This window comes from Giraffa tippelskirchi, chromosome 12 (genome assembly GCF_054371585.1).
Source record: "Giraffa tippelskirchi isolate mGirTip1 chromosome 12, T2T-mGirTip1v1.2.pri, whole genome shotgun sequence".
Lineage (NCBI taxonomy): Eukaryota > Metazoa > Chordata > Mammalia > Artiodactyla > Giraffidae > Giraffa > Giraffa tippelskirchi.
The window spans coordinates 11,349,119-11,376,403 of record NC_137286.1 but is presented as its reverse complement, the minus strand read 5'-3'; the positions used below and the strand labels follow the sequence as shown (position 1 = coordinate 11,376,403).

At 53.1% G+C, this 27,285-nt stretch overlaps 1 protein-coding gene and 1 long non-coding RNA gene across 2 annotated transcripts in view; one reads left to right on the top strand and one right to left on the bottom strand.

Moving 5' to 3' along the window:
• Nucleotides 1-4,325: 4,325 nt before the first annotated feature.
• Nucleotides 4,326-27,285, bottom strand: part of PRIMA1 (proline rich membrane anchor 1) — a 62,425-nt gene continuing 39,465 nt past the window's right edge. Inside the window, exons 3-4 of the mRNA XM_081552043.1 lie at nucleotides 17,273-17,402; nucleotides 4,326-4,428 (exon numbers count right to left, since the gene is read on the bottom strand). Of these exons, the coding sequence (XP_081408169.1) occupies nucleotides 4,326-4,428; nucleotides 17,273-17,402 (233 nt within the window). The remainder of the gene's footprint in view (nucleotides 4,429-17,272; nucleotides 17,403-27,285) is intronic.
• Nucleotides 14,916-18,694, top strand: LOC145530536 (uncharacterized). The gene is made up of 2 exons (XR_014071874.1): nucleotides 14,916-15,226; nucleotides 17,291-18,694. It is a non-coding gene; the product is annotated as an uncharacterized LOC145530536 (long non-coding RNA).

Genomic DNA, 27,285 nt, shown 5'->3' with positions numbered 1-27,285 from the left:
GGGCCGCCAGTGGATAGAAGAGCTCTTGCTGTGGCCCAGATGGCAGCTTTTCATTAACGACAGCAGTGACAATGACAGCAGTGATGGCCACTGTCCACTGTGGGCCCAGTGTATGCCAGGATCTGTGTTGGGTTTCAACAAATGACAGCTCGTGGAATCCCAGGGGGTACCACCGAGATGACGACCTCCTGGCTCTCAGTGAGGCCCTCCATGGCTCCCCCCTCTGCCCTGACCCCAGGTGCCTGAGACATGGGCCCTTTCCTCCTGAGACCCTGTGCTGAGCCGACATCCCCCTGAACTGTCACGTTGGAGAGCACTCTGATCCCCCAACTCTGGGCACACGGAGCCCTCCCGATTGCCTCCACGGAGCTGACTCTGAAGCCGTGGGGACCCAGGTAGAGTTGATGGGGCCCTGCGGCACCCCACCTGTGGGGAGATAGTCTGGGCTGGGGTTCCCTCAGTCATGTCGAGCGGCTGTGTGCTGAAGACATGCACGTCTGGGTGCAAACCCCAGCCCCACCCACTGTCTGTGTCTGCATGACCTTGGCTGTCTCCAAACTGTTTCCTCTGACCTCAGATAAAACCAGTGAGGCTGCAGGACAGCTGCTTTCTCTCTCCATCTTGCCCTGCCAATCAGAGAAGAAACTCTTCCCTCCAAAAGCCCGGGGGAACAGGACTGCTCCTGCAGGGCTGGGACCTGTCTGCTTGGGGGCGCAGGGCCGGCCACCATAGCGCTCTGAGCAGCTGGGTGAGGAGGCACTGGAGACTGACCTGGGGGCTGGGGTCTGGACTGGGGCCGGACATAGTAGGAGCCCCGCCACTGGCCACAGCTCTAGCCATCTCCCCTCCAGCGTGGCCAGTGGGTTCTTTTCCCCCATGATTCCCACGAGAACTTGTCAAGTGAGAGTGATTAGCTCGTCCAATCTGCCTGGCACTTTTCCAGTTTCAGCACCGAAGGTTCGACGCTTTAGGAAAACCTCCCAGTCCCAGGTGAACTAGGATGGTTGACCACCCTCCTCTGGATTGAGTCAAGGATCAAGGTGGCTGGATCGGGGGTGAGGGAAAAGCTGAGTACCTTGGAATCCCCATAAATGCCGACCTTGGGGAATTACAATGAAACCATATAGAAACCAGGCAGGAAGGGACCAAGACCAGCCAGGTGTCCAAGGTAACCGGGTCTGTAGCAGGACCTCAAGGGAGGACCACACCTGTACACCGTCTGCTCTCTCCTTCCCACTCTGCCTGGGGCCAAGCCCCCACCACAAATGACGACAGACAGCCATCTTTATAAGTACATTTTTATTGAAAATAAAAAGGCATGGTGCTTTCTTCCTCCTAAGTAGCATGTAGCCCACCCCCAACGCTGCCTGTCCTGCTTCCTGCACAACATCTCAGCACAGAGTTGACATCAGAGGCTTGTGGGTGGACAGGAGGGCACCGACGTGTGTATTGGTCCGTTGAGACAGAGCTGGGAACAGGAGCCATCCTCCCGTGCACTCTTAGCAACTGTGAGGAAGGCAGGTCCCAGGGTATTTACATTCATGCATTAGACATCTCACACTACCTGGGCAGTTGAAATCATACTTTGTACAGATTCAGAGAGTACAGTAATTATATATATATAGATAGATAGATATCTCTTTAAATATATATAACTATATATAATATATATGTCTATTTTTACAGTTATTAGTCTTTCTTCCAAAACTTGCTTTAGAAGCATCTAAGGAACACCTGAAACCTCTGGAAGACCCTATAAGCCATTCTAAAGCTGGGCTTGACAGGAGACGGTCAAAAAATATCTATTTGAGAAAATGCAGAAAAGGAATGTGCCTTTCGTTCTCGAAAGTTCAGCCTGAGGATTGGTCCGTGTTTAGGGGCTGAAGATACGTTTCTGAAATTTAAGTTTAAGCTCAAATACCAGGCTGGGTGGTTTTATGGATGTTCTGTTGCTTAAGCTGAAAATCCTTGGGGTGCTCTCTCCCTGCACCCGTGAGGGCTGTCTTCCAAATGGCCGGTTCTAGGTTTTTTCTCAAGTGAATTCTCTTTTAAAAGCTGGGGTCTTTTCTTAGTTTTCACTAACTGGGTGAGAGGAGATTTGACAAACCCAATTTGGGGGAATTTATGTGCAAACATTAGCTTTTCACGGAGCCTGGGCTGTGTGTCCCCAGGGAAGTGGATACTGGCTCCAGAGTGAAGGACTGATGGTTTTCTGGGGATCCTGATGGGGAGCCTGGCTGGGGCTGGAGGATTAGGTTAATTGCAAAATCTGAGCCACTCAGGTTTAAGCCCAGGCTGGGGAAGGTGGGATCAATGGGCTTTTGCAAAAGCTGGGATGTGCCCAGCCTCCCTCGATATCCCCCCAGATTGACTGCTCAGGACTCCACGACCACTTAGCCAGGATTCTTCCCTCTGGCCAGAGATGCTCTCCCATCACTTCTGGACCCAGGAAAGTGTGTGAGTAGGGCTGGGATCCTGCCTGGGTGTCTGCTCAGGGAACAGGCAGGGGACTCAGCAGGAGCTGCAGGCAGTGAGGAAAGTATGCTGGGCTGGGGTCTGTCCTGCTGAGGGCCCACAGCCTCTGGCCTGCTTGTCACTCAGCTCTGCATCCTTGGCAAGTGGAGGGCATGAACCAGAGTACCGTCAAGTACTCACTGGGTGGGGGCAGGGATGAAGGCCAGAGGCGCACAGGGAGAGCAAAAGCCAGTGCAGAGCCAAACCCAGTCCTCACACGGGGAACACGGAAAAGAAGGGAAGACCCTTTCTGGGAGGGTCTGCCCTGGGCCTGTCCTCAGCCCGCAGACGCTGACCTGGTGACAGGACCTGGCCAAGGTCATGGCGCATTCACCTTCTCCCCTGCTCTCGGCACACAGACACCTCCGTGGGCACCAGGGCTCCCGGACGATGGATGTGTCAAGGTTCAGCCCAAATGGGGACTGGTTTTCAGTCTGTCAGTCTCCCCTGGATGTGAAAGTCTCACTTGTGGCCCAAACGCCCTCCAGAGAACAACTGACACTTGTGGTCTGGGAGGCAGACAGGGTCCCCGGCTCGGACCCTGCATAGGCAGAGAGAGGGGCCGCTGGCTGTGTTGGGTTCCTCTCAGCAAGTGCATGGAGGGTGAGGGAACCAAGGGGCCAGAAGTGTTCTCCCAACCCTCCGGGAGTGCAAAACCACAAGGCTGCTGTCCCCGGGGCCCCAATGATGTGCCCACAGGATGACTGGCTGCTGGCGAAACGGACTGGCAGGTGGGGGTCACTCGGCCAGTAGACGGGGGTCACCAGGCCTGGAGGGTCCCTCTCCTCCCATCTCCTTTCCTTCCCTTCGTCCACCAACCACTCTGGAGGGCTCAGCACTTTCAGTACATAAGGGACATTCAAGGCAGCCACAGAAGAACACTGGCTCCTTTGGGATGACGGCAGGCCTGGGGGCTCTCAGGGGAGGGTCTGAGTACCGGGCCTCAGGGAGCATCAGGGGCCCAGCACCAGGTCGGTGGGCCCAGGCCGGAGCGCCGGTGGTGGGCTTGGCACAGGGGTGGCCTCTGCCGGGGGAAGGCAGGGCCTGGCTCACAGGGAAGCGTCGGTTCCTCTGAGGGTCAGGTGTGAGAATGAGTCTGAGGACAGGCGTAGTGGGCCCCGTCCTTCTGTGGCCCCAAGCCTGGGGTTCAGGGTGTCATTTTACCCTGGATGGTCAGACCCCACCCAGGGGTGTCAACGGGCTTCTCGGCTCAGTCTGGAGTGGACTCTGCAGGCTGGGCGCACAGCCCCCCGTGGCGGGGAGTCAGGAGCCAGGGGCCCTGGGTGGGATGGAGATGGGAGGGAGAAGGCGGCGGGAAGATGGGTGGGAGCACCTTTGAACGGGGACGTCTGTGCCCATGGCTTCTGCCTGGAACGGCGTGGTTAGGGAAGAAGCAGGCAGGCTTCCTGGTGGGGAGGGGAGGTTTCCTTTAGGTGAAAGGGGCGGGGGCACCTCTTCGCCCCAGCAGCCAGGCTCCCGGCCTTCTCAGGGTGTGTGCTTTAGGCACAAGCCGGGGGACAGTCCGCGGGGATCACACAAGATGAGGAAGAGACACAGGGACTCGGATGGCGGCGCTACCCCAGAGGCTGCCTGCCGGTGAGCCTGGCTCAGCCCGGTGTCCGCAGCACCCGCGCTGTAGGCTGATCAGGGGGCGAGGCTGGGGAAAGGACGCTTTCTCCTTTGGGAGGCTCGAAGCCTGCAAGGCGATGAAGTCCTGGACAAGCCCAGTGTCAGCTTGTGTCCACCTGCTTTCCCACGTCCACTAGTGCCATCAAGGTGTCCCTCTGGCCAGCAGTCCAGGGCCTACGGACTCACACCACGGCGCTGTTCGCATCTACCCCTTTGCTGCTCTGCGAGGAACTCATAGGGTACTCAGCAACGCCAGTGCCGTTCTCCTCTTTTCTCAGGGGTTTCCTGGGGGCAGGTGGAGGAGTGGGGAAGGCAAAGGAGGGAGGCAGGGTCATCCATTAGTTATCAGTGGCCGGTGGGGACGTATCTTACCCTCCCAGTTACCCCACCAGGCTCTGGTCCAGGTCAGCATCCTTGGGGTGCCAGTCCTTGTGGGGATCAAGCAGGAGCTGAATGTGGTCTTATGTTATAGGGTAATCATATACTGTGTCAGGCAACCAGGGCATAGTGAATTACAGAGCAGGGAAAATAGGTGTGACTTGGAACTGTTCTGGACAAACCACGATGTATGCTCAGCTTGGTATGCTCTCTGGTCAGCCTTCGGTTGATCTCTTTGATATGAGCAAAGAGAAGATGAATATGAACGAAGATGAATATTGGGGGTGCAGAGGGTTTAAAGAGGTGAGGTGCTTGTGGTTGGGCTTTGTAGTCTTATCTCTGGGTGGTCAAAGGCAAGCGGAAAATGTGATGAAGTGAGTGGAGGTAGTGGTGTTGCTGGTCATGGCGGTGGAGGTGGGGATGGTGATGACAGGGATGGTGGCATCGATGGTAAAGGCAGTGGTGATGGTGAGCGGAGATGGTGGTGATAGTAATGGAGGTGGTGGTGGTGAGGATGGTAGAGTTGATGGTGGTGATGACCGCGGCGGTAATGCTGGTGGTGGAGTGGATAGTGGTGCTGATAGTGATGGGAATGGTGGTGGATGGTGGTGATGGCAGTGGTAACAGAAACGGTGGTATAGTGGATGGCAGTGATCACCACGGTGATGGCAGAGAGGGAAGCGGTGGTGATGATGATGGTGAATGTCCAAACTAAATCAGTGCACACCCGTGGTTCTCAAACACTTCATGTTGCACCACTGGAAGCTCATTCCAAAGGCCCTTTAACCCCAGGAGCCATTCCTCCTAGGCACACTGGGCATGGGGAAGGCTGGAAGGGAAGCTTTGAGAAGGCTTGTGCTCACTTGCTGAGACTCTGAATTCACAGCACTGCTTTCTGGCCTGGCTCAGATCCCACCTCCTCTCTTGGTCATCCAGGAGGGCTTCAGCTCCCAGCCCCAGGCCTGAGTGACCACAGCCTTGTGATGGGTCCACACCATACATGCTGTGTAGCCCGACTCCATGGCACAATCCTGCTGTCTCTTGGGTGGACCTGAGGCCCAAGAGGCGGCAGCTCAGCCACCTCCTGTATCCCCAAAAACGCTGGAGCTGAGCCTGAACTGGCCTTCATTGTGTGTTGTCTAAACTGAATGTTTACGGTCATCGTTGAAAGCCTAGGGATTGATTGCTTCTGCCTTCTCAAATGTCCCTAGTGCCTCCCCAAACCCAGCGGAAGGTCTGGTAGGCAGTGACAGTTTGATGCCTATGGGATAAGGCTGTTGGTAATTAGTTTAGGGGAGGGAGGGTCTGTGAGGTGGTTACCAGTAGTTTCATGGGGACGGGACTATCAGGCCTGTTCAGAGGCAACACGATGAATAGCCACAGGTTTTCTTGTCCCCTCTCACAATGGTCCCCTGAAGAAGCCCGGCCTGAAGCTGTGAGATTCATCTCATGGGGAAGCTGAGGCTTTGGGAGAGCTGTGACTTGCCTGATGAACCCCCCTACCAGTTTGTTGTGGGGCTTGGAGCACCATTCACTCCTACCATGTTGTGACCCAGACATCTTTCTACTGAATCACCATTCTGCCGCTACTGATGATAAAGCGGGCCTTCCCCACCCTCCATCCGCAAACAGGCCCTGTGGTCCAATCACCTCGGGAGGGCCCTCCACCACCCTCCTCTTGGAGATTCCCTGAAGTTCTCAAGACCCTGCTTCCAGAAGCCTGTCTCCTTTTGCTTTAACCCTGTGCATGCCATGTTCCAGGGTCCCCCAAACCTCATTTCTATAGATGGTCGCAGACACTTTCTGGAATTCAGCAGGGGCTCGGAGGAGTTGCCCTGTTTGTGATGGGCTCCCGGAAATGACGGGCTCGGAGTCTCCGTCTCCCCGGGGCGTTTCTCCCTCTGTTTCTCTTACCCTTCCTCCCTCCCACCCACCCCTTTCCAGGGGCCTCAAGCAGTTCTGACCTTGCTGTGTGGGCTTGATTCTGACTCTGTGAGATCTACCTGACCTGGAAAATTGGGGGTGGGGGTGCATTGTCTTACAGTGAGATCCTGTGTGGCCCCCAACATGAGGCCCCTGAGGGACTTAACTGACATTCCTAAATTTATCATCAATATAGAGGGATTTCGACAGAATCAGAATTCCAGAAAATAAAGACAAAAATCTCTGCCCCCTCTCCCCCCAAAAATCTCTGGGCCCAAAGATTTTTCTGCTTTTCTCCCTAATAAATATTCAGTCTTGGGCTAGGTCTGAAAAGTCAACTGAAATGCGTAAGGACGGGAAGATGAGGCTTAAGGGCCTTTGAGGGTAGATAATACCAAGATGAAGGAATCCTGGAACTTACAGAGAGATGAGTAGAGCCCGGAGGGCACAGAGTTCCAGCCCTTTTTAGGGAAAGGGTAGGAAATGAGCAGGATTCCTTCTGCCAGGAGGGGAGGAGACATTTCTAAAGCCAGGCTGCTGGCTGTGAGACCCCCATTCCTGGGACTTGGGTGGAGGGGATTGTGGCTGGAGGGACACTGGGGTCAGGACCAGGGGAGAGACCCAGGGCCTTCACAATGGCTCAGCCAGCTTCCCAGGCAGGAAAGGGAGTCTCGGTGGGGGCTCCATCCAGCAAGGAGGGCAACTTTTAGCTAGCGCAGCACCTCTCAGGGGCAGCCCAAGAGTCTGGGCATGGCGAGGGGAGGATGGGCTGTCCCAAGGGCTCTCCTGAGAAGTTCATTTGGTCTGCTCCCCTCCCCCATGGAGCTGAGCTGTCAGCCACTCTGCTCCCTGGGCCGCTGCCCCAGCTCACTCCCGAAGCCCTTCCGTGATTCACTGGAGCCTGGTGGACACTGGAATTTTACCTACAGCAGGACAACACTCTGCTTTGAACACCTACCCTCATCCCCATCCTCTCTCTCAGCACAGCACTTCAGGGTGATGCTGCGGAAGGGCTGGGAAGCAGATGTCTGGCTCACCAAACCCAGCTCTCCCACTTTCTAGCTGTGTAACCTTGGGCAAGTCACTTAACCTCACCAAGCCTCGGTTTCCTGGTCTATAAAATGGGCACAATAACAGGGTCCATTTCATAGACCTATGGGGAGGATTAAATACATTAATGCATATCAAGCCCCTCAAGGAGCTTCTGGCATACAGTAAGTGCTCCATAAGTGCATGTTAGTTCTCAGTATGATGCAGTTGGAAAGGGGTCAGCACAGAGCTGCTCCTGCTGCCAGTGGTCTCCAGTCCACAGAGACTTCCTACCTAATGTGCACCCTGCGGGGTTCCTGAGTGCTAGGGGGGCTGGTGGGGACCCAGCTTGGCCCCCTGTGAGTCACCTGGGGGTTCCCGCTAAACCAGAGAAAGGCCCTTCTGCCTGGGTGCGGGAAAAGCTGGGCACACACGGCTGCCTACATGGCCTGGTTCCTAAAACCAAGAAAAAGGGAAGTGAGATTATCCTTGGCTCCATGTCCTATTCCCAATTATCACAGGGTGGGGTCTCCCACCTTGAGAAAACTCCCACCCTGGGCACCCCATGTTCTCTGCTTGCAGGGCAGCCCTGACAGCTCACCGCCAGCAGAATGCCTGGGCAGGGAGAGCCAGGACCCCCTTGCGGTTCCTTCTGACAGCGCTGTGATGGGTTCCCCCGTGGGGGGTAGAGAGGGGAGCCGGAGGCAAAGAACAGCTCTGAGAGCCTGAGAGTGGAGGCTGCTGGCTCGTTTCCTGTGTCCCGCAGCCCATGGAGGGTCTGTTCGTAGCGACGTGAGGTTAAAGGTCTCAGACTCCCTCTTCCAAAGGTATTTATCCTTCCCACGGCCCACCCCCTACACACACACACACACCACATCACACCACACACACATCCATGCCTATATACACATCCACACATACATGCACACATACACTCATACATGCCTATACACACATGCATATATATGCACTGTACACACATATACACACACACAGCCATGCACGCTCACACACACAGAGTTCCACCATGAAACGCCTCGGTACACCACAGACTTCTCCAAATCTGGGTCAAGAAACCAAAAAAAAAGCCTTTCTGGGCCACTGAGTGTGTCCCCAGACAATGAGAAGCAGCACCCCATTTCTTGCCCTGAATCCTCTGCCATCACCAGGGAAGGTGAGCCAGGCATGTGGCTAATGAACAGCCCCACACTCAGTTGAGCCCCCTCTCCGCACCCCCTGCCCAGGGCTTCCGTGTTCAGCCATGTCTGCTGAGCCAGTTGAAAGATGGTGCTGCAGAGGTTCTGGGACTCGGGTCCTTTGTGGGACTCGGCTGGCAGGACTCTGGATCTTTTTCTGAGTGCAGTGGGAGCTATCAGAGGACTCCTTGTATGAGGAATTGCTATCTACCCCCTTACCCTGTCCCATGACCTTGACCCAGTGTATCTGGAGAGCTGAGTTCTAGGAGAATGGAGTTTCTTGGGGATAAAAATGTCTAAGAAGCAGGGACTTGTCTGAGTCTCCCATCTGCCAGCACTGGGCTCCATGGCTCCACTGCACTGAGGATCCCAGGCAGAGTACCTGGCCCCTGCAGCCTGCCTCCTACTGCCGGGAGGGGATTTCATCACCTACCACAGCATGCAGGTCCTTTGGAGAGGGGTGTTAGTTGCTCAGTCATGTCTGACTCTTGTGACCTCATGGACTGTAGCCTGCCAGGTTCCTCTGTCCATGGGATTCTCCAGGCAAGAATACTGGAGTGGGTTGCCATTTCCTTTTCCAGGGGATCTTCCCAATCCAGGGATCGAACCTGGCTCCTGTATTGCAGGTGGATTCTTTACCATCTGACAATTTTCAAGGTGGAATTTCTTAAATCTACACAAACAAGCTTCCATTCATGACATGGAAAGTCATGGAAGAGTTACTACCTGCCAGGCACAAGCCAGGCACTGTGGGGGAGACAGACAACATGGGTGAGATAGGATGACAGCTTTCTCCTCTAATCTGTGTGTGTGTGTGTGTGCACAGTCACTCACACACTTATGCATGAACACATGTACCTGCCAACACCAACATTAACTGACCTAGAGCAGAAAGCAGAAAAGCAAATCCAGGGAGAGCTACAACTCAAAGAACTTGGCAAGAAAGAAAGATCCACACCAGCCCAGGGCACCATGACCGAGGAGGTATGTTTGAGCTGAGTCTTGAGTGAGCAGTAAGGGCTCAGCTGGAAGCCCAGAAGGCAGCTCCCTGGGTCCTCAAAGAATGTAAGAGGAAGGCTGGAAACCTCTGTGACCTGAGCCACAGCTTCCTCCTATGACAATGGGGGCTTATTCTGGCTCAGACAACACTGGCAGCTCTCTTGCCCTCCTCCACTGTCTCCCAGCTGCCCGGGGAACCAGGACTTCTCAACTTGCCATACACTCAGTAAGAGCTAATCCTCTGCTGGGCCACCCCAAAGCTCCCAAAATAATGTCAATTCTGAAAAGAAAACTAACTTCACTGACTGATTTGCTATTGAGTGTATGATTTAGGAAAGACCTTGGAAAAATCTTCCATGATGGAGTCAAGCTAAAGAAACGAAGAACTGGAGTGGGAGACGGAGAGGGAGAGTTGAGTGTGACAAGTTCCCAGAGGGGAGGGTTGGAAAGCTGCTGAAGACAATGATAGCCCAATGGCTGCACATCTAGCCCAGAGAGCTACCATCCACCTGGAGAGGAGGACGGAATCTCCAAGACAAACACGGAACTGACAAATTGATCACCTAATGTATCTGACCATATTGGGAGAGATAAGTCGCTTCAGTCGTGTCCGACTCTGTGCGACCCCATAGACGGCAGCCCACCAGGCTCCTTCGTCTCTGGGATTCTCCAGGCAAGAATATTGGAGTGGGTTGCCATTTCCTTCTCTGAAAAGTGAAAGTAAAGTCACTCAGTCGTGTCTGACTCTTTGCGACCCCATGGGCTGCAGCCTACCAGGCTCCTCCGTCCATGGGGTTTCCCAGGCAAGAGTACTGGAGTGGGGTGCCATTGCCTTCTCCGATATTGGGAGAAGGCACTGCTAACTCCAGAGAAGGAAACTAATCATAGTCCACTACATGACTCAGCTGTGAACAATATTTATACACTGTCATACGGAGGGGACCTTGGGTAGTCATCGATCCACTCACTGGAGGTACCTAGAAGTAGTTGGGAAGATGGCAGATGTTTTGTATTATACATTTCAGAGTAGTATTAGGTTTCTAAATCTTGTACCTTCTATAGTGAAAAATCAGTAGATAATGTTTAAAATTAACAGAAAATGTAGAGTGTCCATATCACTTAGAATATGGAGGAAAATACCAGAAGAAACAACTAACACTCAAAAGTGGTTGCCTTTGGGGCTTCCCTGGTGGTCTAGTGGTTAAGAATTCACCTTGCAATGTAGGGGACGTGGGTTCAATCCCTGATGGGGAACCTAAGATCCAACCGGACATGGAGCAATTAAACCTGGGCCATACCTGGAGAGGCCATGAGCCACAACCGAGACCTAACACTACCAAATAATAAGTAAATTAATATTTTTTAAAAAGTGGTTGCCTCTTACGAATGAGATTTGGGGGAGAAAGGGACAATCAGGGGGCTGCTGGTTTTCTGAGTAGGCTGAGGCTCATTTTACTTTTTCAATTACTTGCATGTATTGCTTTGGTAAAATAAGAATTGAATTAAAAAGTGATAATGAACATTCAAAGCCCTAACCATACTTTCCAACCATAAAGGCCCCTCAAGAGTCATGGATGACACTCCTGACCCTTGGGATGGAGAAAGCGACCTTGCTTTCACCTCCTTCTCTTCCTCCCCACCATTACCCTGAGGTTCTTTTTTTCCCTCTTCACAGCACTCATAGTCTTTTAAAACAGTTCATGTATCAATTTGCTGGTGTGCATATGTTTGATCTGCTTCCCCCAGTAGGAGGCCGTGAACAGGAACCCAGTCTTGCTTATCACTACATCCCCAACGCCTAGTCTAGGCCCCAGCACACAGCAGGCGCTCAATAAATATGTGTGAGCAGTCTATGCCAGTCAGTGGGTCCTAAGGCCGGTCAAGCAGACCTGGGTGTTCAAAAGCGCCTGTTCCACTGGAAGCAACTCGACCACAAAAAGCTGATGCACGTGCCCGGGAACGCTCAGGCACGCGCACACACTGCCGCTTGCTCCCAGGAGCCGCAGGCTTGCTTGTTGTCTGCAATTAGCGGCCTGCAGGGTCTGCCAAACTGTCCCACAGCCTTTTATTGGTCTTTCAGCCATTACCCTGTAAATTAGAAGGAAATGGCTGTCAAGTGACTTAATGGCTAATCGATGGCAGAGGGTGCAGGACCCACGCTGCACGTGGCCGAAGGAGGCAGGGTGCTCTTCCTGTGCCTGGGGAGTGGGGATGGCTCCAGGGCGGGGCCTGGGAGGGGTGTGGCCACATCTCCGCCACACAGGCCTCTTCTCTGCATGAAGAGTGTGGCCGGCACAGAGGCCACAAACTCACCTAGGATAGCGGCCTCAGTCTTGGGAGTCCTCATGCCTGTGGGGTGCTCCCTGGCCCTCCTACCCGGGCAGTGGACACCGTGCACCTTAGAGCTTGTCCTTGTCTCACCGTGGACAAGGCTCCTCCTCCCTGCTCACAGAGCCTTGGTCTTCCCTCCAGACACGACTCTCCCATTGTAATAATATTACTTTGCCAACAAAGGTCCGTCTAGTCAAGGCTATGGTTTTTCCAGTAGTCATGTATAGATGTGAAAGTTGGACTATAAACAAAGCTGAGCACCGAAGAATTGAGCTTTTGAACTGTGGTGTTGGAGAAGACTCTTGAGAGTCCCTTGGACTGCAACAAGATCCAACCAGTCCATCCTAAAGGAGATCAGTCCTGAATATTCATTGGAAGGACTGATGTTGAAGCTGAAACTCCAATACTTTGGCCACCTGATGCGAACAACTGACTCATCTGAAAAGACCCTGATGCTGGGAAAGATTGAAGGCGGGAGAAGGGGATGACAGAGGATGAGATGGTTGGATGGCATCACTGATTCAATGGGCATGAGTTTGAGTAAACTCCCGGAGTTGGTGATGGACAGGGAGGCCTGGTGTGCTGCAGTTCATGGTATCGCAAAGGGTCAGACATTACTGAGAAACTGAACTGAACTGTTGGGGGGGTGGGGGGGTGGAGAGGGGTGGGGTGTGGGGGGGGTGGGTCTGATTAACACCCAGGTGTCCTTGTAGAAGTGTGGGCAGTGAGGCCAGGGGCTGTGCTGGAAGTGCCCACCACCAGAGTGCCCAGGCCAAGCATAGCCCTGGCACCTGGCCCAGTATTTACACATTTGGCAGCAGAAGGACCTGGTGGTAGTGGTCCCCCCGACATCCCAGGGCCGGGAAACAAAAGATCAGGGAGCTGGGCAGAGACTAGGAGGGCCCCCCCACATTACAGATGAGGACAGTGATACCCACTGAACTGGGCTGGGGCTGGGAATGGAATGCAGGGGTCTGGACACCCAGTCCTGGGTTCTTTAAACAGCTCCAGGCCGTCCTGCGGTCTGATGACAAATACATGCCAGGCCCTGGGTGGGGAGGAGGCCGGATGGAGTACGACATCCAGAACACCCAAGGGCTCTGGGGCCTGCCCATCCTGTGCCTGCAGATAAAGAAGTTGTTCATGCCAATGCCAGGGCAATGAGCCACTGAAACGCAAACTGTGTGGGCCTCCCATGGCAGGGAAATCTCCAGAATTTGGGTTATTGACAGGGGACTTGGGTGCCACTGCTGTGTTAGTCCCACTGGTTAACAAGTGGGATGCCCATCCTCTTCCAAAAAAACTTCTCAGGGTCCCTGGTCTGGGTGAGGTCTCCTTCCTCTGGGCTCCCCCAACCTGGATGCCCCCTGAGCACCTTATCACCCAGCAGAGCTGGGACATAGGGAATGTTTGTTGAGTCACAAGATGAAATTTGATCCACTGAGTCTGTGTGTGCGTGCATGCGTGCTAAGTCACTTCAGTCATGTCTGACTCTGCGACCCCATGGACTGTAGCCCGCCAGGCTCCTCTGCTCATGGGATTCTCCAGGCAAGAATACTGGAGTGGGTTGCCATATCCTCCTCCACGAGATCTTCCCGACCTAGGGGGTCAAACTGGCATCTCTTATGTCTCCTGCATTGGCAGATGGGTTCTTTACCTACTAGCTCCACCTGGGAAGTGGGGTCTGTATGTAGAAAGTGCTAACCACATCCCACCTCCCTGCTATCAAGGTCAATGACTAGAGAGGGCACCGAGGGGGCGCTCTGTCTGTATCTGCTCCTCAGTTTCCTCCCTTCCCCAAGGCCACACCCCACATGCCAAGCCAAGCTGGCACCTGCAGAATCACCTCCTTTCCATCCCAATTGATTCTAGAACCATCCTTCCAGCAATCTGGCTCCAAAAGGCTGTGTTGCGGCCATTCACAAAGATCTCTAGGAAGTCCTCCCCTAGGACTCCAGGCTGTGAGAGGGTGTTTGTTTGTTTGTTTTTAAGAAAGCAGGTTTTATCACTGAATTTCCCTTCTAATGGTTTCACAGCGACATGCAAGGCTTTTATTTCCTGAGAGAAAAGGCATGTTTCAGATGAATTATTAACCAAAGAGAATTGACTGTGAGGAAAAAATCCCCCATTTCCTCTGGAGAGAAATGCACGCAGACAGCTGCTTGGCCAGGCTGTCTCTTACAGAGGTCGGCTGGGGGAGGGGGAGGGGGCGTTTGCTGTCCCGCACTGGGGGTAACTTCTGCTGCCTCCTTCTTCCGCAGCCCACAAGGGGCTGATCCATCTTCCCCAGGTCAAGCTACCTTCCAGGAGGGTCCTGGGAGAATCAGACTGTATTGTTGCCTCCACTGGCCACGAGTAGCACCCACTCCTGACACTTATTATCCATCTTTGGGCGCCAGGGACGCCCTCTCTGGACCGTGAGGATCTGGACCGGCAGAGGGCTGGGTCTTGCCCCAGAAGAGGATGCCGATTTTGGCGCCAAGGCAGAAAAGGACTGCGCTCCATTTACTAAATGGGTCGGGGTGCTGACACCTTTGCAGGTATCTCCTGGGCTCCCCTGTTTCAGCCAATGGGAGGCACCTCAGGATATCTAGGAGCATGGAGAAAGGTTGGGGAGTTTTTTTCCCCCTCTTGTCTTTTAGGGCTGCATCTCTAGCAGTTCCAACCACAGGTCCTGCTGATCATCCCCTTTTGAGTCTCCGGGCCCTGTAGATTTCCCAGGTGTTGCGTCCATCCTCTGTCCTGGAGGTGCTAACAGCTCGCACCTCTGTTATTCCTGAAATGCTTCAGGAATTCTATTGTTCTCAGGACTTGCCCAAGCCCCTGGAGGGAGCTCCGCCCATTCCTTTGGCTGGAGCCCCGCCCACACCCCTGGGGAGGAAGCCCCGCCCACACCCCGGAAGGCGTCCCGCCCACACCCCGGAAGGCGTCCCATCCACGCCTTGGAAGGGACCCACTGAGCCATCTGAAGTGAGTTATCTGTTTTTCCAGGCGGCTGACAGGCTCGGGAACCAAGACCCAGAGCCGGTGGAAGGAGACAAGGGAGGCTCCTCTGGTGCTCTGGCGGGAGGTGGGGTGGTGCTTCCTTTCGCCTTCCCTGGAGTACCCCCAGCTCCGCGGAAAGAGAGAGCGGCAGGACAGACACGGCGGAGACGCTGCAGAGCGGAGACAGTCAAGTGAGCTGCTTCACCCGTCAGGTTCGCCCAGCCCTCCTACTGTTGGAGCAGGTAGCCCGTTTCTTCAGGAGAGTTTTGGAGCAGAGAGGAGGCAGAAGCGTATCTTTTGGAAGAGACTCAATTTATTAAAAAGATGATGCATTTTGAAACCATAATTCGAAAAGATTCATGCCTCATCTTTTTAATAAGTTTGTGCTCAGTCGCTTAAGTTGTGCCTGACTCTTTTTCAACCCCATGGACTGTAGCCCGCCAGGCTCCTCTGTCCATAGGATTTTCCAGGCAAGAATACTGGAGTGGGTTGCCATTTCCTTCTCCAGGGGATCTTCCTGACCCAGGGATCGAACCCATGTCTCTTGCATTGGCCGGTGGATTCTTTACCACTGAGCCACCAGGGAAACCCACCAGGGGTGGGTTGGAGTGATAAACTGGAAGACTGGGATCGACATATACACACTTCTATAGATAAAATATTAATCGATAACTAATAAGGACCTACAGAGCTTCACAAGTGGCGATAGTGGTAAAGAACCCTCAACAATAACAATAGCTGAGCTTCATACCCCAACTCAACAAGGTGCCTGATAACCTTGTTTGAAAGGCAAAGTGAGATGGTGTTGTTGTTCAGTCACTCAGTCATGTCCAACTCTTTGCGACTCCATGGACTGCAGCAGACCAGGCTTCCCTGTCCATCACCATCTCCCAGAGTTGGCTCAAACCCATGTCCATTGAGTCGGTGATGCCATCCAATCATCTTATCCTGTCATTCCCTTCTCCTCCTGCCCTCAATCTTTCCCAGCATCAGGGTCTTTTCAAATGAGTCAGCTCTTCGCATCAGGTGGCCAAAGTATTGGAGCTTCAGCTTCAGCATCAGTCCCTCCAATGAATAATCAGGATTGATTTCCTTTAGGATTGACTGGTTTGATCTCCCTGATGTCCAAGGGACTCTCAAGAGTCTTCTCCAACACCATAGTTCAAAAGCATCAAAGCGAGATGGTAGTTAACAGAAATAACAGCAAGTGTTACTGAAAGATAATAGGCTGTTTGGTTCATTCATGACCCTTTGGGAGCACTCCTATTCATCCTTCAAAACCCAGCCTTGTTGTTGTTGTTCAGTCACTAAGTTGTCTCTGACTTTGGGACCCCATGAACTGCAGCATGCCAGGCTTCCCTGTCCTTCAGTATCTCCTGGAGTTTGCTCAAACTCGTGTCCACTGAGTCAGTGATGGTATCTAACCATCTCATTGTCTACCGCCCCCTTCTCTTCCTGCCCTCAATCTTTCCCAGCATCAGAGTCTTTTTCCAGTGAGTCAGCTCTTCGCATCAGTTGGCCAAAGCATTCACAGAAGACCTTCTCTGAGGCATCTCCACTTCTCCTTCTCCCAAGAGAACCTTGCTCCCTTCTCTGTCATCCTTTTTCTGTCTTCCACTATGGAAACAGTGAGAGCTGGTGCAGCTGTTGGTGAGCACGCACTTATACCATGCACTGCTGAGTAAACATATTGTGCAGACCATTCACAGAGGGCATCTTACCACTCCCTGGGGGCAAGATAATTATTTTTTACCCCCGTTTTACTGATAGGGAAACTGAGGGCCAGAAAGGTGATTTCCTCCTGGTCACACAGCTTGAACTGGAGTCTGAATTTTGATCAGATTCCAAAACCCAATTCCGGCTCCAAACCAGCATGGTGCCCCCTCCAGGGGATTCATCACCCACCCTGCAAGAATTATTTCCATCCTCCCAGGCCTGGAGTGAGCCCCTGGCCGCGGGGCCTGCCACTTACAGGTAGAGGAGCTTTATCCTGCCTCCAGCCTGACGTATAATCAGTGCTCGTAGAACCCCCTAAAATGATGGGGGGGGGATAATATCTGAGGTCAACTTTAAAATACTTCAGCAAAGAAAAAGATACAAGGAACAGGAAACAGTAAATATTAGCCAAATCTTGATAACTGTTGAATCAGGGGGAAGGTAGGTGGGTGTTCTTTGTACATTCTTTCTGCTTCTTAAATGCTTAACAATTTTTATTATTAAAAAACAAAAATGAATGGAGGTGGGTGGAGGAGCCCTGAGCCCAGTTGGAGTTCCCTCTGAACACTCACCGCTTGATGGCTTTGTAGCAAATGATGACCAGCACAGTGAGAAACACTACGGAGGCACAGCATACCGCAATGACGATCACCAGCCCTGACCACCAGCTCTCCTCCGCAGGACACGAGGTAGCGTTGGGAGCTGAAAGAGACAGAAGCAGCCTGAGTGTCCCCTGGATGTATGGGTCCAAGCCAGTGTCAGAGGTGAACCATTGTAGGTGACACCAAGGCTGGCCTCGCCACCATCCATCACCCAGATGAAGCCTCTGCGACCTGTCCTGCCGTCCCCACCCCCACCCAGTGGCAGGTGACGTCATGGTTGGCCCCCAGCCAGGTGACGTGCTCTGAGCTGGGGTTAAGCACGGCACCCTGGGCCATCCATCCTTCCTGGGCATGAGCTAACTGACAGCAGGGTCGGGTTTAATTTCCCATGAAAAATAACAGAACATCTCTCAGCGTGGGTATTAAATCTGCTTCCTCTGAAGGTGGGGGTGAGGAGTTGAGCTCACAGAGCACATGGGGGGGGGGCAGGGAGGAGAGAAAGGGAGACCTGCCAACATCAGTTTCTTAAGCTACTTTTTTTTTTCTTTTTTAAAAGAGACAGGTCTTCTCTCTTCTTGGGTTTGGTCCCTGTGGTGGGTACCGGTAGCTGTCTCAGCCTGCGCAGTGGCCGCAATTTGAAAAAGTCATTGACAAAGCATATGATGGGGGTTGCTGCAGAACCACCCTTGTTGTTACTCAGTCCCTGGGGTCCTTGGAGAGAACCTGTCCTTCCCTTTGGCACAGGCTGGGTGAGGGGAACCACATACAGACAAAGCTCGCAACAAAGTCAGTTTGCTCTGCTCTGAGAAAAGCAAAGACGTCATACAGCTTTACCCCAGAGGTTTTGGAAGACCTACACCCAACTGGAAAGAATTGCTTGGAATTGCAAAAGGAATAGAAGTAAGAGAAAGAGAAGAGGGAAGAGGGAGAGGATGGAGGGACAAATAGACTGATATATAGACACTACTAGTTTGGGACAGTTCTTCAAGACATGTGAATGTATGTAAAAGAATCAAAACTATGCCCTCAATAGGCACCATGAAGGGTACAACAGTATGTGGGGAATAAGTGAATGATTTCCCAAAGGCTACCATGGGTGGTTTAATTATTATGTTATTATTGATGATATTGTTGTTGTTTCAATCATCAAGGTGTAATTTACATATAGTGAAATGCACCCATCTGAAGTGTACCATCTGATCAGTTTCGACAAATGCATACACCAGTGGAAACCACACCTCTGTCATGACCCACAATATCACTGTCACCCCAGAAAGCTTCCTTGTGCCTTCTAGTCTGTCCTGACCCTAGAAGCAACCACTGTTCTGCTTTCTAAAATCACAGATTAGATTTGGTTGTTCTTGAAATTCACATAAATGGAATCATGCAGTGCCTGGGTTTTTTTTTTTTGCTTCCTTTATTTAACAATGTTTTTGTGATTCACCCTCAATGTTGGATATTTAAGTAGTTCCTTTCTTCTACAGCTGAACAGTATTCCATGATTACGTATATACCACAGTTTGTTTATCCTGTTCAACTGTTGATGAATACCTAAGCTGTTCGCAAGTTTTGACTTTTGTAAACAAAGCTGCTATAAACATTCACAAATAGGGAATAGACGTGCTTTCTTGGTATAGACATGTTCGTATTTCTCTTGGTTAAATAACTAGAGGGGGATCACTGGGCCCTATGGTGTGTGTATGATTAACTTTGTAAGGAACTGCTGTGTTGTTTTCCCCAAGCCCTTGTACTCTTGTTTGGAACAAGAAAAGATGCAGAGAAAGGAGTGATTTTGTGGCTTTGTTTCAGCTGGATTAGGAGATCCGGGAAGATATATGTGCTTCTCAGGGACCAGCTGCTAAAGCCCCATTAACAGAAACCAAGGTCACCAGAGGCGGAGCTGAGATCCTCACTGAGACAAGCAAATACAGAAATGTTTCCTAAGAAATGACTGGGACGAGGATGTCACTGAGCTACATGACTCTGTCAGCCTGGGTAAAAACAGGCCTTTAGAAACCCTAACACTGAAAAGATAGAAAGGGACTTCCCTGGTGGTCCAGTGGTTAAGAATCAGCCCTGGACTGCAGAGGATGTGGGTTCGATCCCTGGTTGGGGAACTAAGATCCTACATGATGCGGCGCAGCTAAGCCTGCCAGCTGCAACTAGAGAAGGCTGTGCACCACAGTGAAGAGCGCACGTGCTTCAGCTGAGACCCAAGGCTGCTAGATAAGTAAATAATTAAACAAACAAAAAAGAGAGAATACAGAATTCGAAAGACAACCTGTAGAATGAGGGAGAGGTAATCCAAAAGGATTCTCATTTTCCCCGTGATGAACTTCTTCAGTGCTTTTTCTGTGAAATATCAAACGAAATCCTTCCCCCAAATCGTTCATCATGGGGTATCCCTGGCTTGGCTGAGTTTCCCCAGGGGACTGGGCACAGATCTTGCCCACAGCACTGGTCATTGCTGGAGAATCAGGAGAGCAGTCAGATACACAGGGTCCCAACCCCAAACGGTCTGCATTTTCACTGCACAGGGAAGCAATTTTGGTTTTTGTCAGTTCTACCTTGGGCTGCAACACCTCTGGGCTGGTCTCCAGGGCCAGGCCTGCAGCCTGTGGGGATGCTCACATCAGTGGCCCACAGTTTACCCAACATTGCCAAGGCTGGGGCATTCATCTGTCAGAGAGTGGGCTCAGTGGGGACAGCACCTCTCCCCAGGCAGCACTTGGAAATCTTTGGTGGCGGGGGTGGGAGGGGTTGTTTTTGATCACCCAGCAGCTATGGATGTTAACAACAATGAGCCAGACACTCCCACACACAGTAGAACTGTCCCTCCAAAAGCCCACCAGGGCCCCTGTTGAGAAATTCCATCCACTGGAAACAGAAGGACAAGTCGATTCTAAACTTCATTTGGAATTAGATGCTAAATTTCAGAGCGCCTCTTGATGTTCTTTTCTTTGCATTCGCTATTAATGAGGCGAGAATCTCCTTCTTGCTGACTGTTTTCAAACACAATTGATGCCGAAAGCAGGAAGGTTTGTTCGAGAAGGTCCTTCTGCAGAGAGTTCCCTGCTAATATTCAGCAGTGTATTATTTACTCACCGCTTGCATGCGAGGAAACCACCCCAGGCAAAAATACTACCAGATATGAAAAGAGGGAGGTGTTCTGTGAAACAGTCCAAGACATAAATCTTGGGTTTTGCCAAGAAAACAGCTATTGTGTTCAAAGAATGCATCCTTATTTATCCCTGCTTGACTCATTCTTTTTATATTAGAGAAGATCAGGGGATGCTGGAGTCAGAGAAAGGCTGCGTGCATGCATGCTAAGTCGCTTCAGTCCTGTCTGACTCTGTGCAACCCTATGGACTGTAGCCAGCCAGGCTCCTCTGTCCATAGGATTCTCCAGGCAAGAATACTAGAGTGGGTTGCCATGCCCTCTTCCAGGGGATCTTCCTGACTCAGGGATCAAACCCCCATCTCTTAACGTCTCCTGCATTGGCAGGTGAGTTCTTTACCACCAGCGCCACTTAAGAAGCCACAGAGGAAGGCTAGGAGGTGTCACTTCAGAAAAGAAAATAAATACTGAGTGAGGCACAGGATCAAACAGCTTTTGCAGGGGCCAGGATGAGGACACTGGATCTTTAGGCTGCAGGCCTGGTCCACCCCTGCCTGAACTTCTTTACCACTGGGCGTGGCCTCTCCTGCTTTCCAGTCTGTCTAGACAAGACTCTTCACCCTGTGGGCAGACTGATGGTTCGTATTCAAGAAGATAGAATCATGAAGGTTTTTATTCATTTATTCATTGTTTATCCACCAAACATTTACTAATAAGCGCCCTCTGTGCCTGGTAGCATGCTGGGAGCTGGGAGTACAAGGATGAATTAGATGTCAACTGTGCCCTTTCCGGGTTTAATGCCAGCCACCCAAAATCTGATCACCTCACTCAAGGAGCCAGCCGTCTCCGAGAGGAGAAGAGACACGGAAGTGCTAACGTGCAAGGTCAAGGTCATTTGTAGCCAAGGAGAGGAAACCACTTGGCGCCAGGGTTCAAGGGAGAGGGGTGATGCCTTGTGAGAGGCAGGTGGTCAGACGGAGGAGGCTGAGGCCACCAGAGTGTGAATTCCCAGACCCGAGGCTGCCAGAGTGCTGCCTCCTCTGTCACCCGCCTTGCTCTCAGCCAGTATTCTGCAAACAAGACAGAAAGGCAGGAGCTGTCATGATATCTCAGGGGTCACGACACCCTCTCTTCTGGAACTCAATGAGGCTTTGTCTGCTGCATTCATTAAACACTCCTGATGCCTATAGAGATAATGAGGCTGGCATCCAGAGAGCGATTTAGAACGACATGGGTTGAGTTTTGCTTTATCAATGGAGTTGCTGTCTTTTCAGTCAAGAAATGCATCATTAAAAGCTCGTATTAGGGACTTCTGCTTCTGGCCAAGATGGGGTAACGAGGGCCAGACTTGGCACCATCATTGCCCCTCTGGGAAACATCTCAAAAATATACCAAATACACAAAATAATGGTTTTCAAAATAGTGGACATCAAGGTAACAAAAGGCAGATCCTTGAGAGACAAGAAACAAAGGAGGTGAGAGTTCCCTGGTGGCCTCGTGGGTAGGGTCCCAGGATGTCACAGCCATGGCCTGGGTTCAATCCCTGGTCGGGGAACTGAGATCCCGCAAGCCAAGCGGCACAGCCCAAAAAAACTCTCCCCCAAACCCCAAAATCCGAAGGAGGTGAGCTGTGTGGCTTCTCTAGCTTACTTCTGGGAGACAGGTCCCAAATATCAGTCCTGGAAGGGCGAGGCCCCCCAGGGCCAGCCCACTCAGAACATCAGGGAAGTTGGGCTGGGAGGGAGCAAGACAGATGAGAGTCCCTCAAGGGGACTTCCGGAAGAGCAGACGGAGCCAACAGCACACAAGTAATTCCACCCACAAATAGATAATTACATGCTGTGGCGAGTGCTGGAAAAGAAATGGAGAAGAGGCCAAGATGCCCCCACAAGTGTCTGGAAAAGAATCAGTTGGGAGGGGCTTGCTTCAGATGTCCCCATCTGATCAGGCCTCATGGGCACTGAGCGGTGGACCTGCCTGAAGTCTGGTGTCACGCGGGAACCGCATGAGGTCCCCTGCTCTCAGGGACAAGTGCCTCCCCTGTGTTCCCCACCAGGGTGTTTGTGACTATCAAATGGGATGACGGAGACAGTGTTCTTGAGGGAACCAGGAGGAGCACCGGCATCTGCTGAGCACCAACTCCGAGGCTGCTGTGCGGCCGCCTTCTGCAGTGGGGACACAGGCCACACAGCCAGGGACCTGCTGGGGCTGGAACCTGGTGTGCCTGTGACAGCACTCACGGCAAACTCAGTGTGTGTTTGCCTTCGATTTGGGATGGGCCACTTCCATATCATCCTTAGCGCTGGCTGTGCATTGGAGATAACTGATTGACAGGAAGGAGCCGAGTGCAGCACAAATGAATCAAAGGAACAGCACGTTGGGAGGAAACAACCTTAGCCCTGAAAGATATTTTTCTAGGATTTCTAGAAGGGAATGAGAGCTGTGTTCTTTGTTTTAACCCTGATGTTTCCATTGTGAGGCTGTGGTGGTTGTTCAGTTGCTCAGTCGTGTCTGACTCTTTGCAACCGCATGGATTGCCGCACACCAGACTTCCTTGTCCTTCAGCATCTCCTGGAGACGCTCGAGCTCATGTCCACTGAGTCGGTGAAGAAACCATCGGGAGGTGGAGGCTGTGGTTTATCCGTGTCTCGGCCTCTGGACCTGCATGTGGCCACCTGCAGAGGCCAGCCCCTTGTTCACCTGGCCCCCCGTTTCTTGAGCACAGCCTGAGTACCAGGCCCTGCTGTGACACCATGGGTGTGCAGTGGCCTCTGGAGCATCCTTAGGCATCTCTAACTTTCACAGTTTGGCGATTCATGGCCAGGCTGCCCGAGAGGCTTCCTGACTGATGCCCAGGAGCTGACCTTGGTCATGGCCAGGGGAGGAGGTGCGACCCGCACAGAGAGCTGCAACTCAGCTCCCAGCCCACCAGGCAGATCACAGCCTCTGAGCGTGGCTTGCCGAGGATCCCCTGAGCTGCAGAGACTGGTCTCCTTCGAGGGGATAAGGTCTGTGAAACTGCTTCTCAAACCACAGTGGACACACTCAGCCTTTGCCGTGGAAACTGAGGTCAGCCTCATGCCATGGCCAGGGACTCGCCAGCCTCAGGTCTCAGGGGCTGGGCTGGGCTTTGGGAATAGATGCCAAGGGGACCACACAGCCTCAATCCAAAGGACAGTCTCAGGGCACAGGTGGCCCTCAGGGTGGGTGGGCTCCGTCTTGGTTCCACGCTCTCCTGCCCACCTGGAAGGCCTTGAGGACCCCGCCCATCACATCTAGGAATCGTGCACGTGCTGCAAGTTGATGGAGTGTCTGAAGAGCATTGAGGAGGATGTGTTCTCTCGCTCTGCCTCGGTCCGCTCAGCTAAACCTCCATTGGTTTTATCTGGTTCATGAAGACAGCAAGGGGTCCAAGAACTTTGCTGATACACTTGTGTGGTGGCAGAACCCGGTCTTCAGGCCGTTCAGACAAAGGAGGACACGAGGCTGGGGGTGGGGGCAGACATGGGCCCCAGGCCCCCCAGCCCTGCTTCGTGTGCTGTCCCCAAGGACCACGAGGGACCTGGGTTTGCAGTTCCTTCATGTTCTTTTCCCTTCACGGCCTTGGGGCCCCCAGCCCTCTGCTGGGCCGCTTGACACAGACTGCAAGTCCACTGGGGGGAAGGGGGGCGCAGGGCAGGGGCCCCCTCTCTCTCATGCCCCGCCCCCACACAGAGCCCATTGTCTCTGGACACAAGGGACCCACTCAGGCCGCAGCTCTCCATTCATGGGCACCCGGCCTCCATGGGGAGGCCTGTGCCAGGGGCGTCCAGCCGCCCGCCTGGGCCAGCTTGGAGTGGGGCCCTCGCTCGTTTCCTCCCCAAAGCTGCCAGAGTGTGTGGTCCTGCTTTAAACCACAGATACAGGCTCAGACCTTGGTGCTTTATACACACTCTGAAATCAGCCCCCACTTCTACAGAGAAAGGAGGAGTCTCCTTTGACTCAGTCCACATGAAAATAGTGATTCTTTGCACCTCAGTTCGGGGGGCCTTTCCCCCTCTTCTCTGCCAATGGTGATCTGGCTTTGGGTGCAACACAAAGACCCTGTTTTTCATGTCTTCCTCATACCTCCCCGAGACCCGAGGTTCTCAGAGCAGGAAGCCCCTGGCTGCCCAATAACAGCTGGCAGAAGGTCTGTATTCCCAGCTTCTCGGGGAGCCTCTGCAGCCTGCCTTTTCCAGAACTCAGGGGTGCTCCCTCTCCACCCTGCAGGTTGGACACTGCAGCCTGAATGTGAGTCCCGGCCTCCAGTCCAGGGCAGGGAGGAGGTGGTGTTCTTGGGAAGCAGGGCTGTACTGGGGCTGCTTGGAGGGGGCTCTGTCTTGCCCATCACCCTGCCCACAGTCCTATTCCTGGTCTCCACTGCCTCCCAAATCTGGCCCAGGACCCCCTTCCTGCTCCTGCCAGCTGGGCTGTGGAGACTACAGCTGAGCATTCCTGGTTTTTGTTCACTGTAGACTGAGATCATTGGTCTACGGAAACTCAGGAGGCCTTGGCCAGTTCTGGCCAGTGACATGAGGGGGAACACCTGCTGGGTGCTTCCACAACTGTCTCCTTGCTGTTCAAGGAGAGGCATGGGAACAGGCAGGCCTCTTTCCCTTGTGGACACTGCCATATCCTCTTTACCCCCAAACAGAGCAGCTTTGGGGGTGCTGGGTGGATTACAGTGTAAAGTAGAGCAACCTCCACGGGTGACTTTTGGACAAAGACTGGGGTTTGGTAAAGGTGTTCATCACACTAGTACCTGAGGGAAGAGTCAGAGCAAAGGTCCTGAGGTCACTGCAGGCCTGGTGTGTCGTGGGCAAGGGGAGGACAAAAGGAGACGAGGTGGCTCAGGATTGAGGCTGTGAGAAGGGTTTGGGCTTTTACACTGAAAATGAGGTGCCCAGGGGGTCTGGAGAGAGGATGGTGAGGTCTGACTTAAGTTTTGGCTCAATCACTCTGTGTTTAGACTGCAGACTGTGTGTGTTTGTATGCATGTGTGTGTATGCGTGTGTGTGTGTGTGTGTGAGGATGGGGTGTGTGGGAAGCTGGGAGGATATTGCTGATAGCCCAGGAGAGAGCTGACAGTGGCTCACGAGGGTGTCAGCTGTGTAGGTGGTGAGAAAAGGCAGATTCTGAGTATGTTTGGAAGGTAGAGTCCCTGAAAGCTTGGATGTGGGTGTGAGAGACAGAGAAGAGTTAAGAATGACTCGAAGGATTTGAGGTTGAGCATGCAGAAGGATGGAGCCGCCATGGAGGGATGCGAAAGGCTGGGGCAGGATGGGCTTGCTGGGTGTGGAGGTCGGGGGTGAAGTCTGAAATTCCCATCACACACGCAAGGGAGAAGGCAACCCAGCAGTGGGATCTAGATTCTGAGCTGAGAACCAAAAGCTCTGCTGAAGGAATAAACTTGGGGACTGTCAGCACAATTCCTGAGATGGCGTGAGATCGTCAAGTGAGAAATCATGGATAGAGCAGAGCAGACAGTCTAGACCTGAGCCCTGAAGGGCCCCACGTGAAGAGGCCAAGGAACAGAGGAGGAGGCAGCCAAGGAGGCTGGGAGGAGAGGCCAGCAGGGGTACCAGCCAAGGCAAGGTGGAGTCCTGTGGCCGAGTCAGGGAAGGACGTCAAGGAGGAGGGGACGGTCAGCGCCCCTGTGTCCACTGTGGCTGAGGGACAAGCGCCGTGAGTCTCAGAGCCAGCCGCTGGATGGAGCAGCATCGTGGTCACCGTTGACCATCACAGAGGTGGTTTTGGGGGAGTGGTGGAGGAAGCTTGACTAGGGCCAGTTAGGAGAGAACATGCCCAGAGGAGAGGGAAACAGTACCTGTGCACAGCTTGTCGGTGGAGTTTTGTTGCAAAAGGGAACAGCAACATGCAGGGGGCAGAAATGGTGGAAGGGAAGGTTCTAAGACGGGAGGTGGAGCCTATGTGTGCTGGTGGGTGTGACCCAGGGGAGGGGGCGGCCCGAGCACAGGTGGGGAGAGCTGTGCTCTGGAGGAGAGGAGGGGCCCGGAGGGGGTGGCTGACAGGTGGGAGTCGGTGGAAGCTGCCTTCAAACGGTGTCAGGCGTCTCAGTGAAGAGGGAGGCAGGTCAGCTGCTGAGAGAAGGATGAGGGACAGGTGATGGGTGTTCAAGGGGAGCAGAGAAGGTGTGATCTGGTTTTCTAGGAGGGCAGGTGAGTGACTGGCTGGGGAAGGGAGGAGCTTAAGGGACCAGGGACGTGAAATCGAGTCCAGTTCAAGGTTGGCCATTTTGCCCAGCTGCCCTCAGTTGCCGAGGGGAAGCCAGGTTTGCCCAGCATGTATGATGAAGTGAACGCAGGGCAAAGGGGTTGAGAGCACCCCCAGGGGTTGAGCTCAGAGGCGGGAACTGAGACACACAAAGTGATCACATGAAGGCGCCCAACTTCATTCGGGTGGGTGCTGGAGCGGGGGTTTGAACCCAGACATCTGGCTCCAGGATGGACCCGTAACTGCTACATGGATAAAACAAGTGAGCAAGCAAACCCAAAGGGAACAATGCCAGGTGTGGAAAGGAGAGATGAGTGTCACCTTGGACTTTGGGGAAGCCTCTTTGAGGAGGTGGCATTTTGGCTGAGTCCCGCAGGGTTAAAGGGAGGGGACAGCCCTATAGAAAGGTCCTCTCTGGGTTGGCCTAGGTCATGATGGAAGGGACAGGGAACAGGCAGCTGGTGCCCCAAGTCTCTGCTTCTCCACTGGTGCTAGGAGGGGTGAAGCCCTGGAGAGGGGCGCCAGGCCCTTCCATCTGTGAGTCCCAGCCGGATCCCCAAGCTCCATGGGACGTTCACTCCTCTGATTTATTTCCGCCAAGCATCCCGGG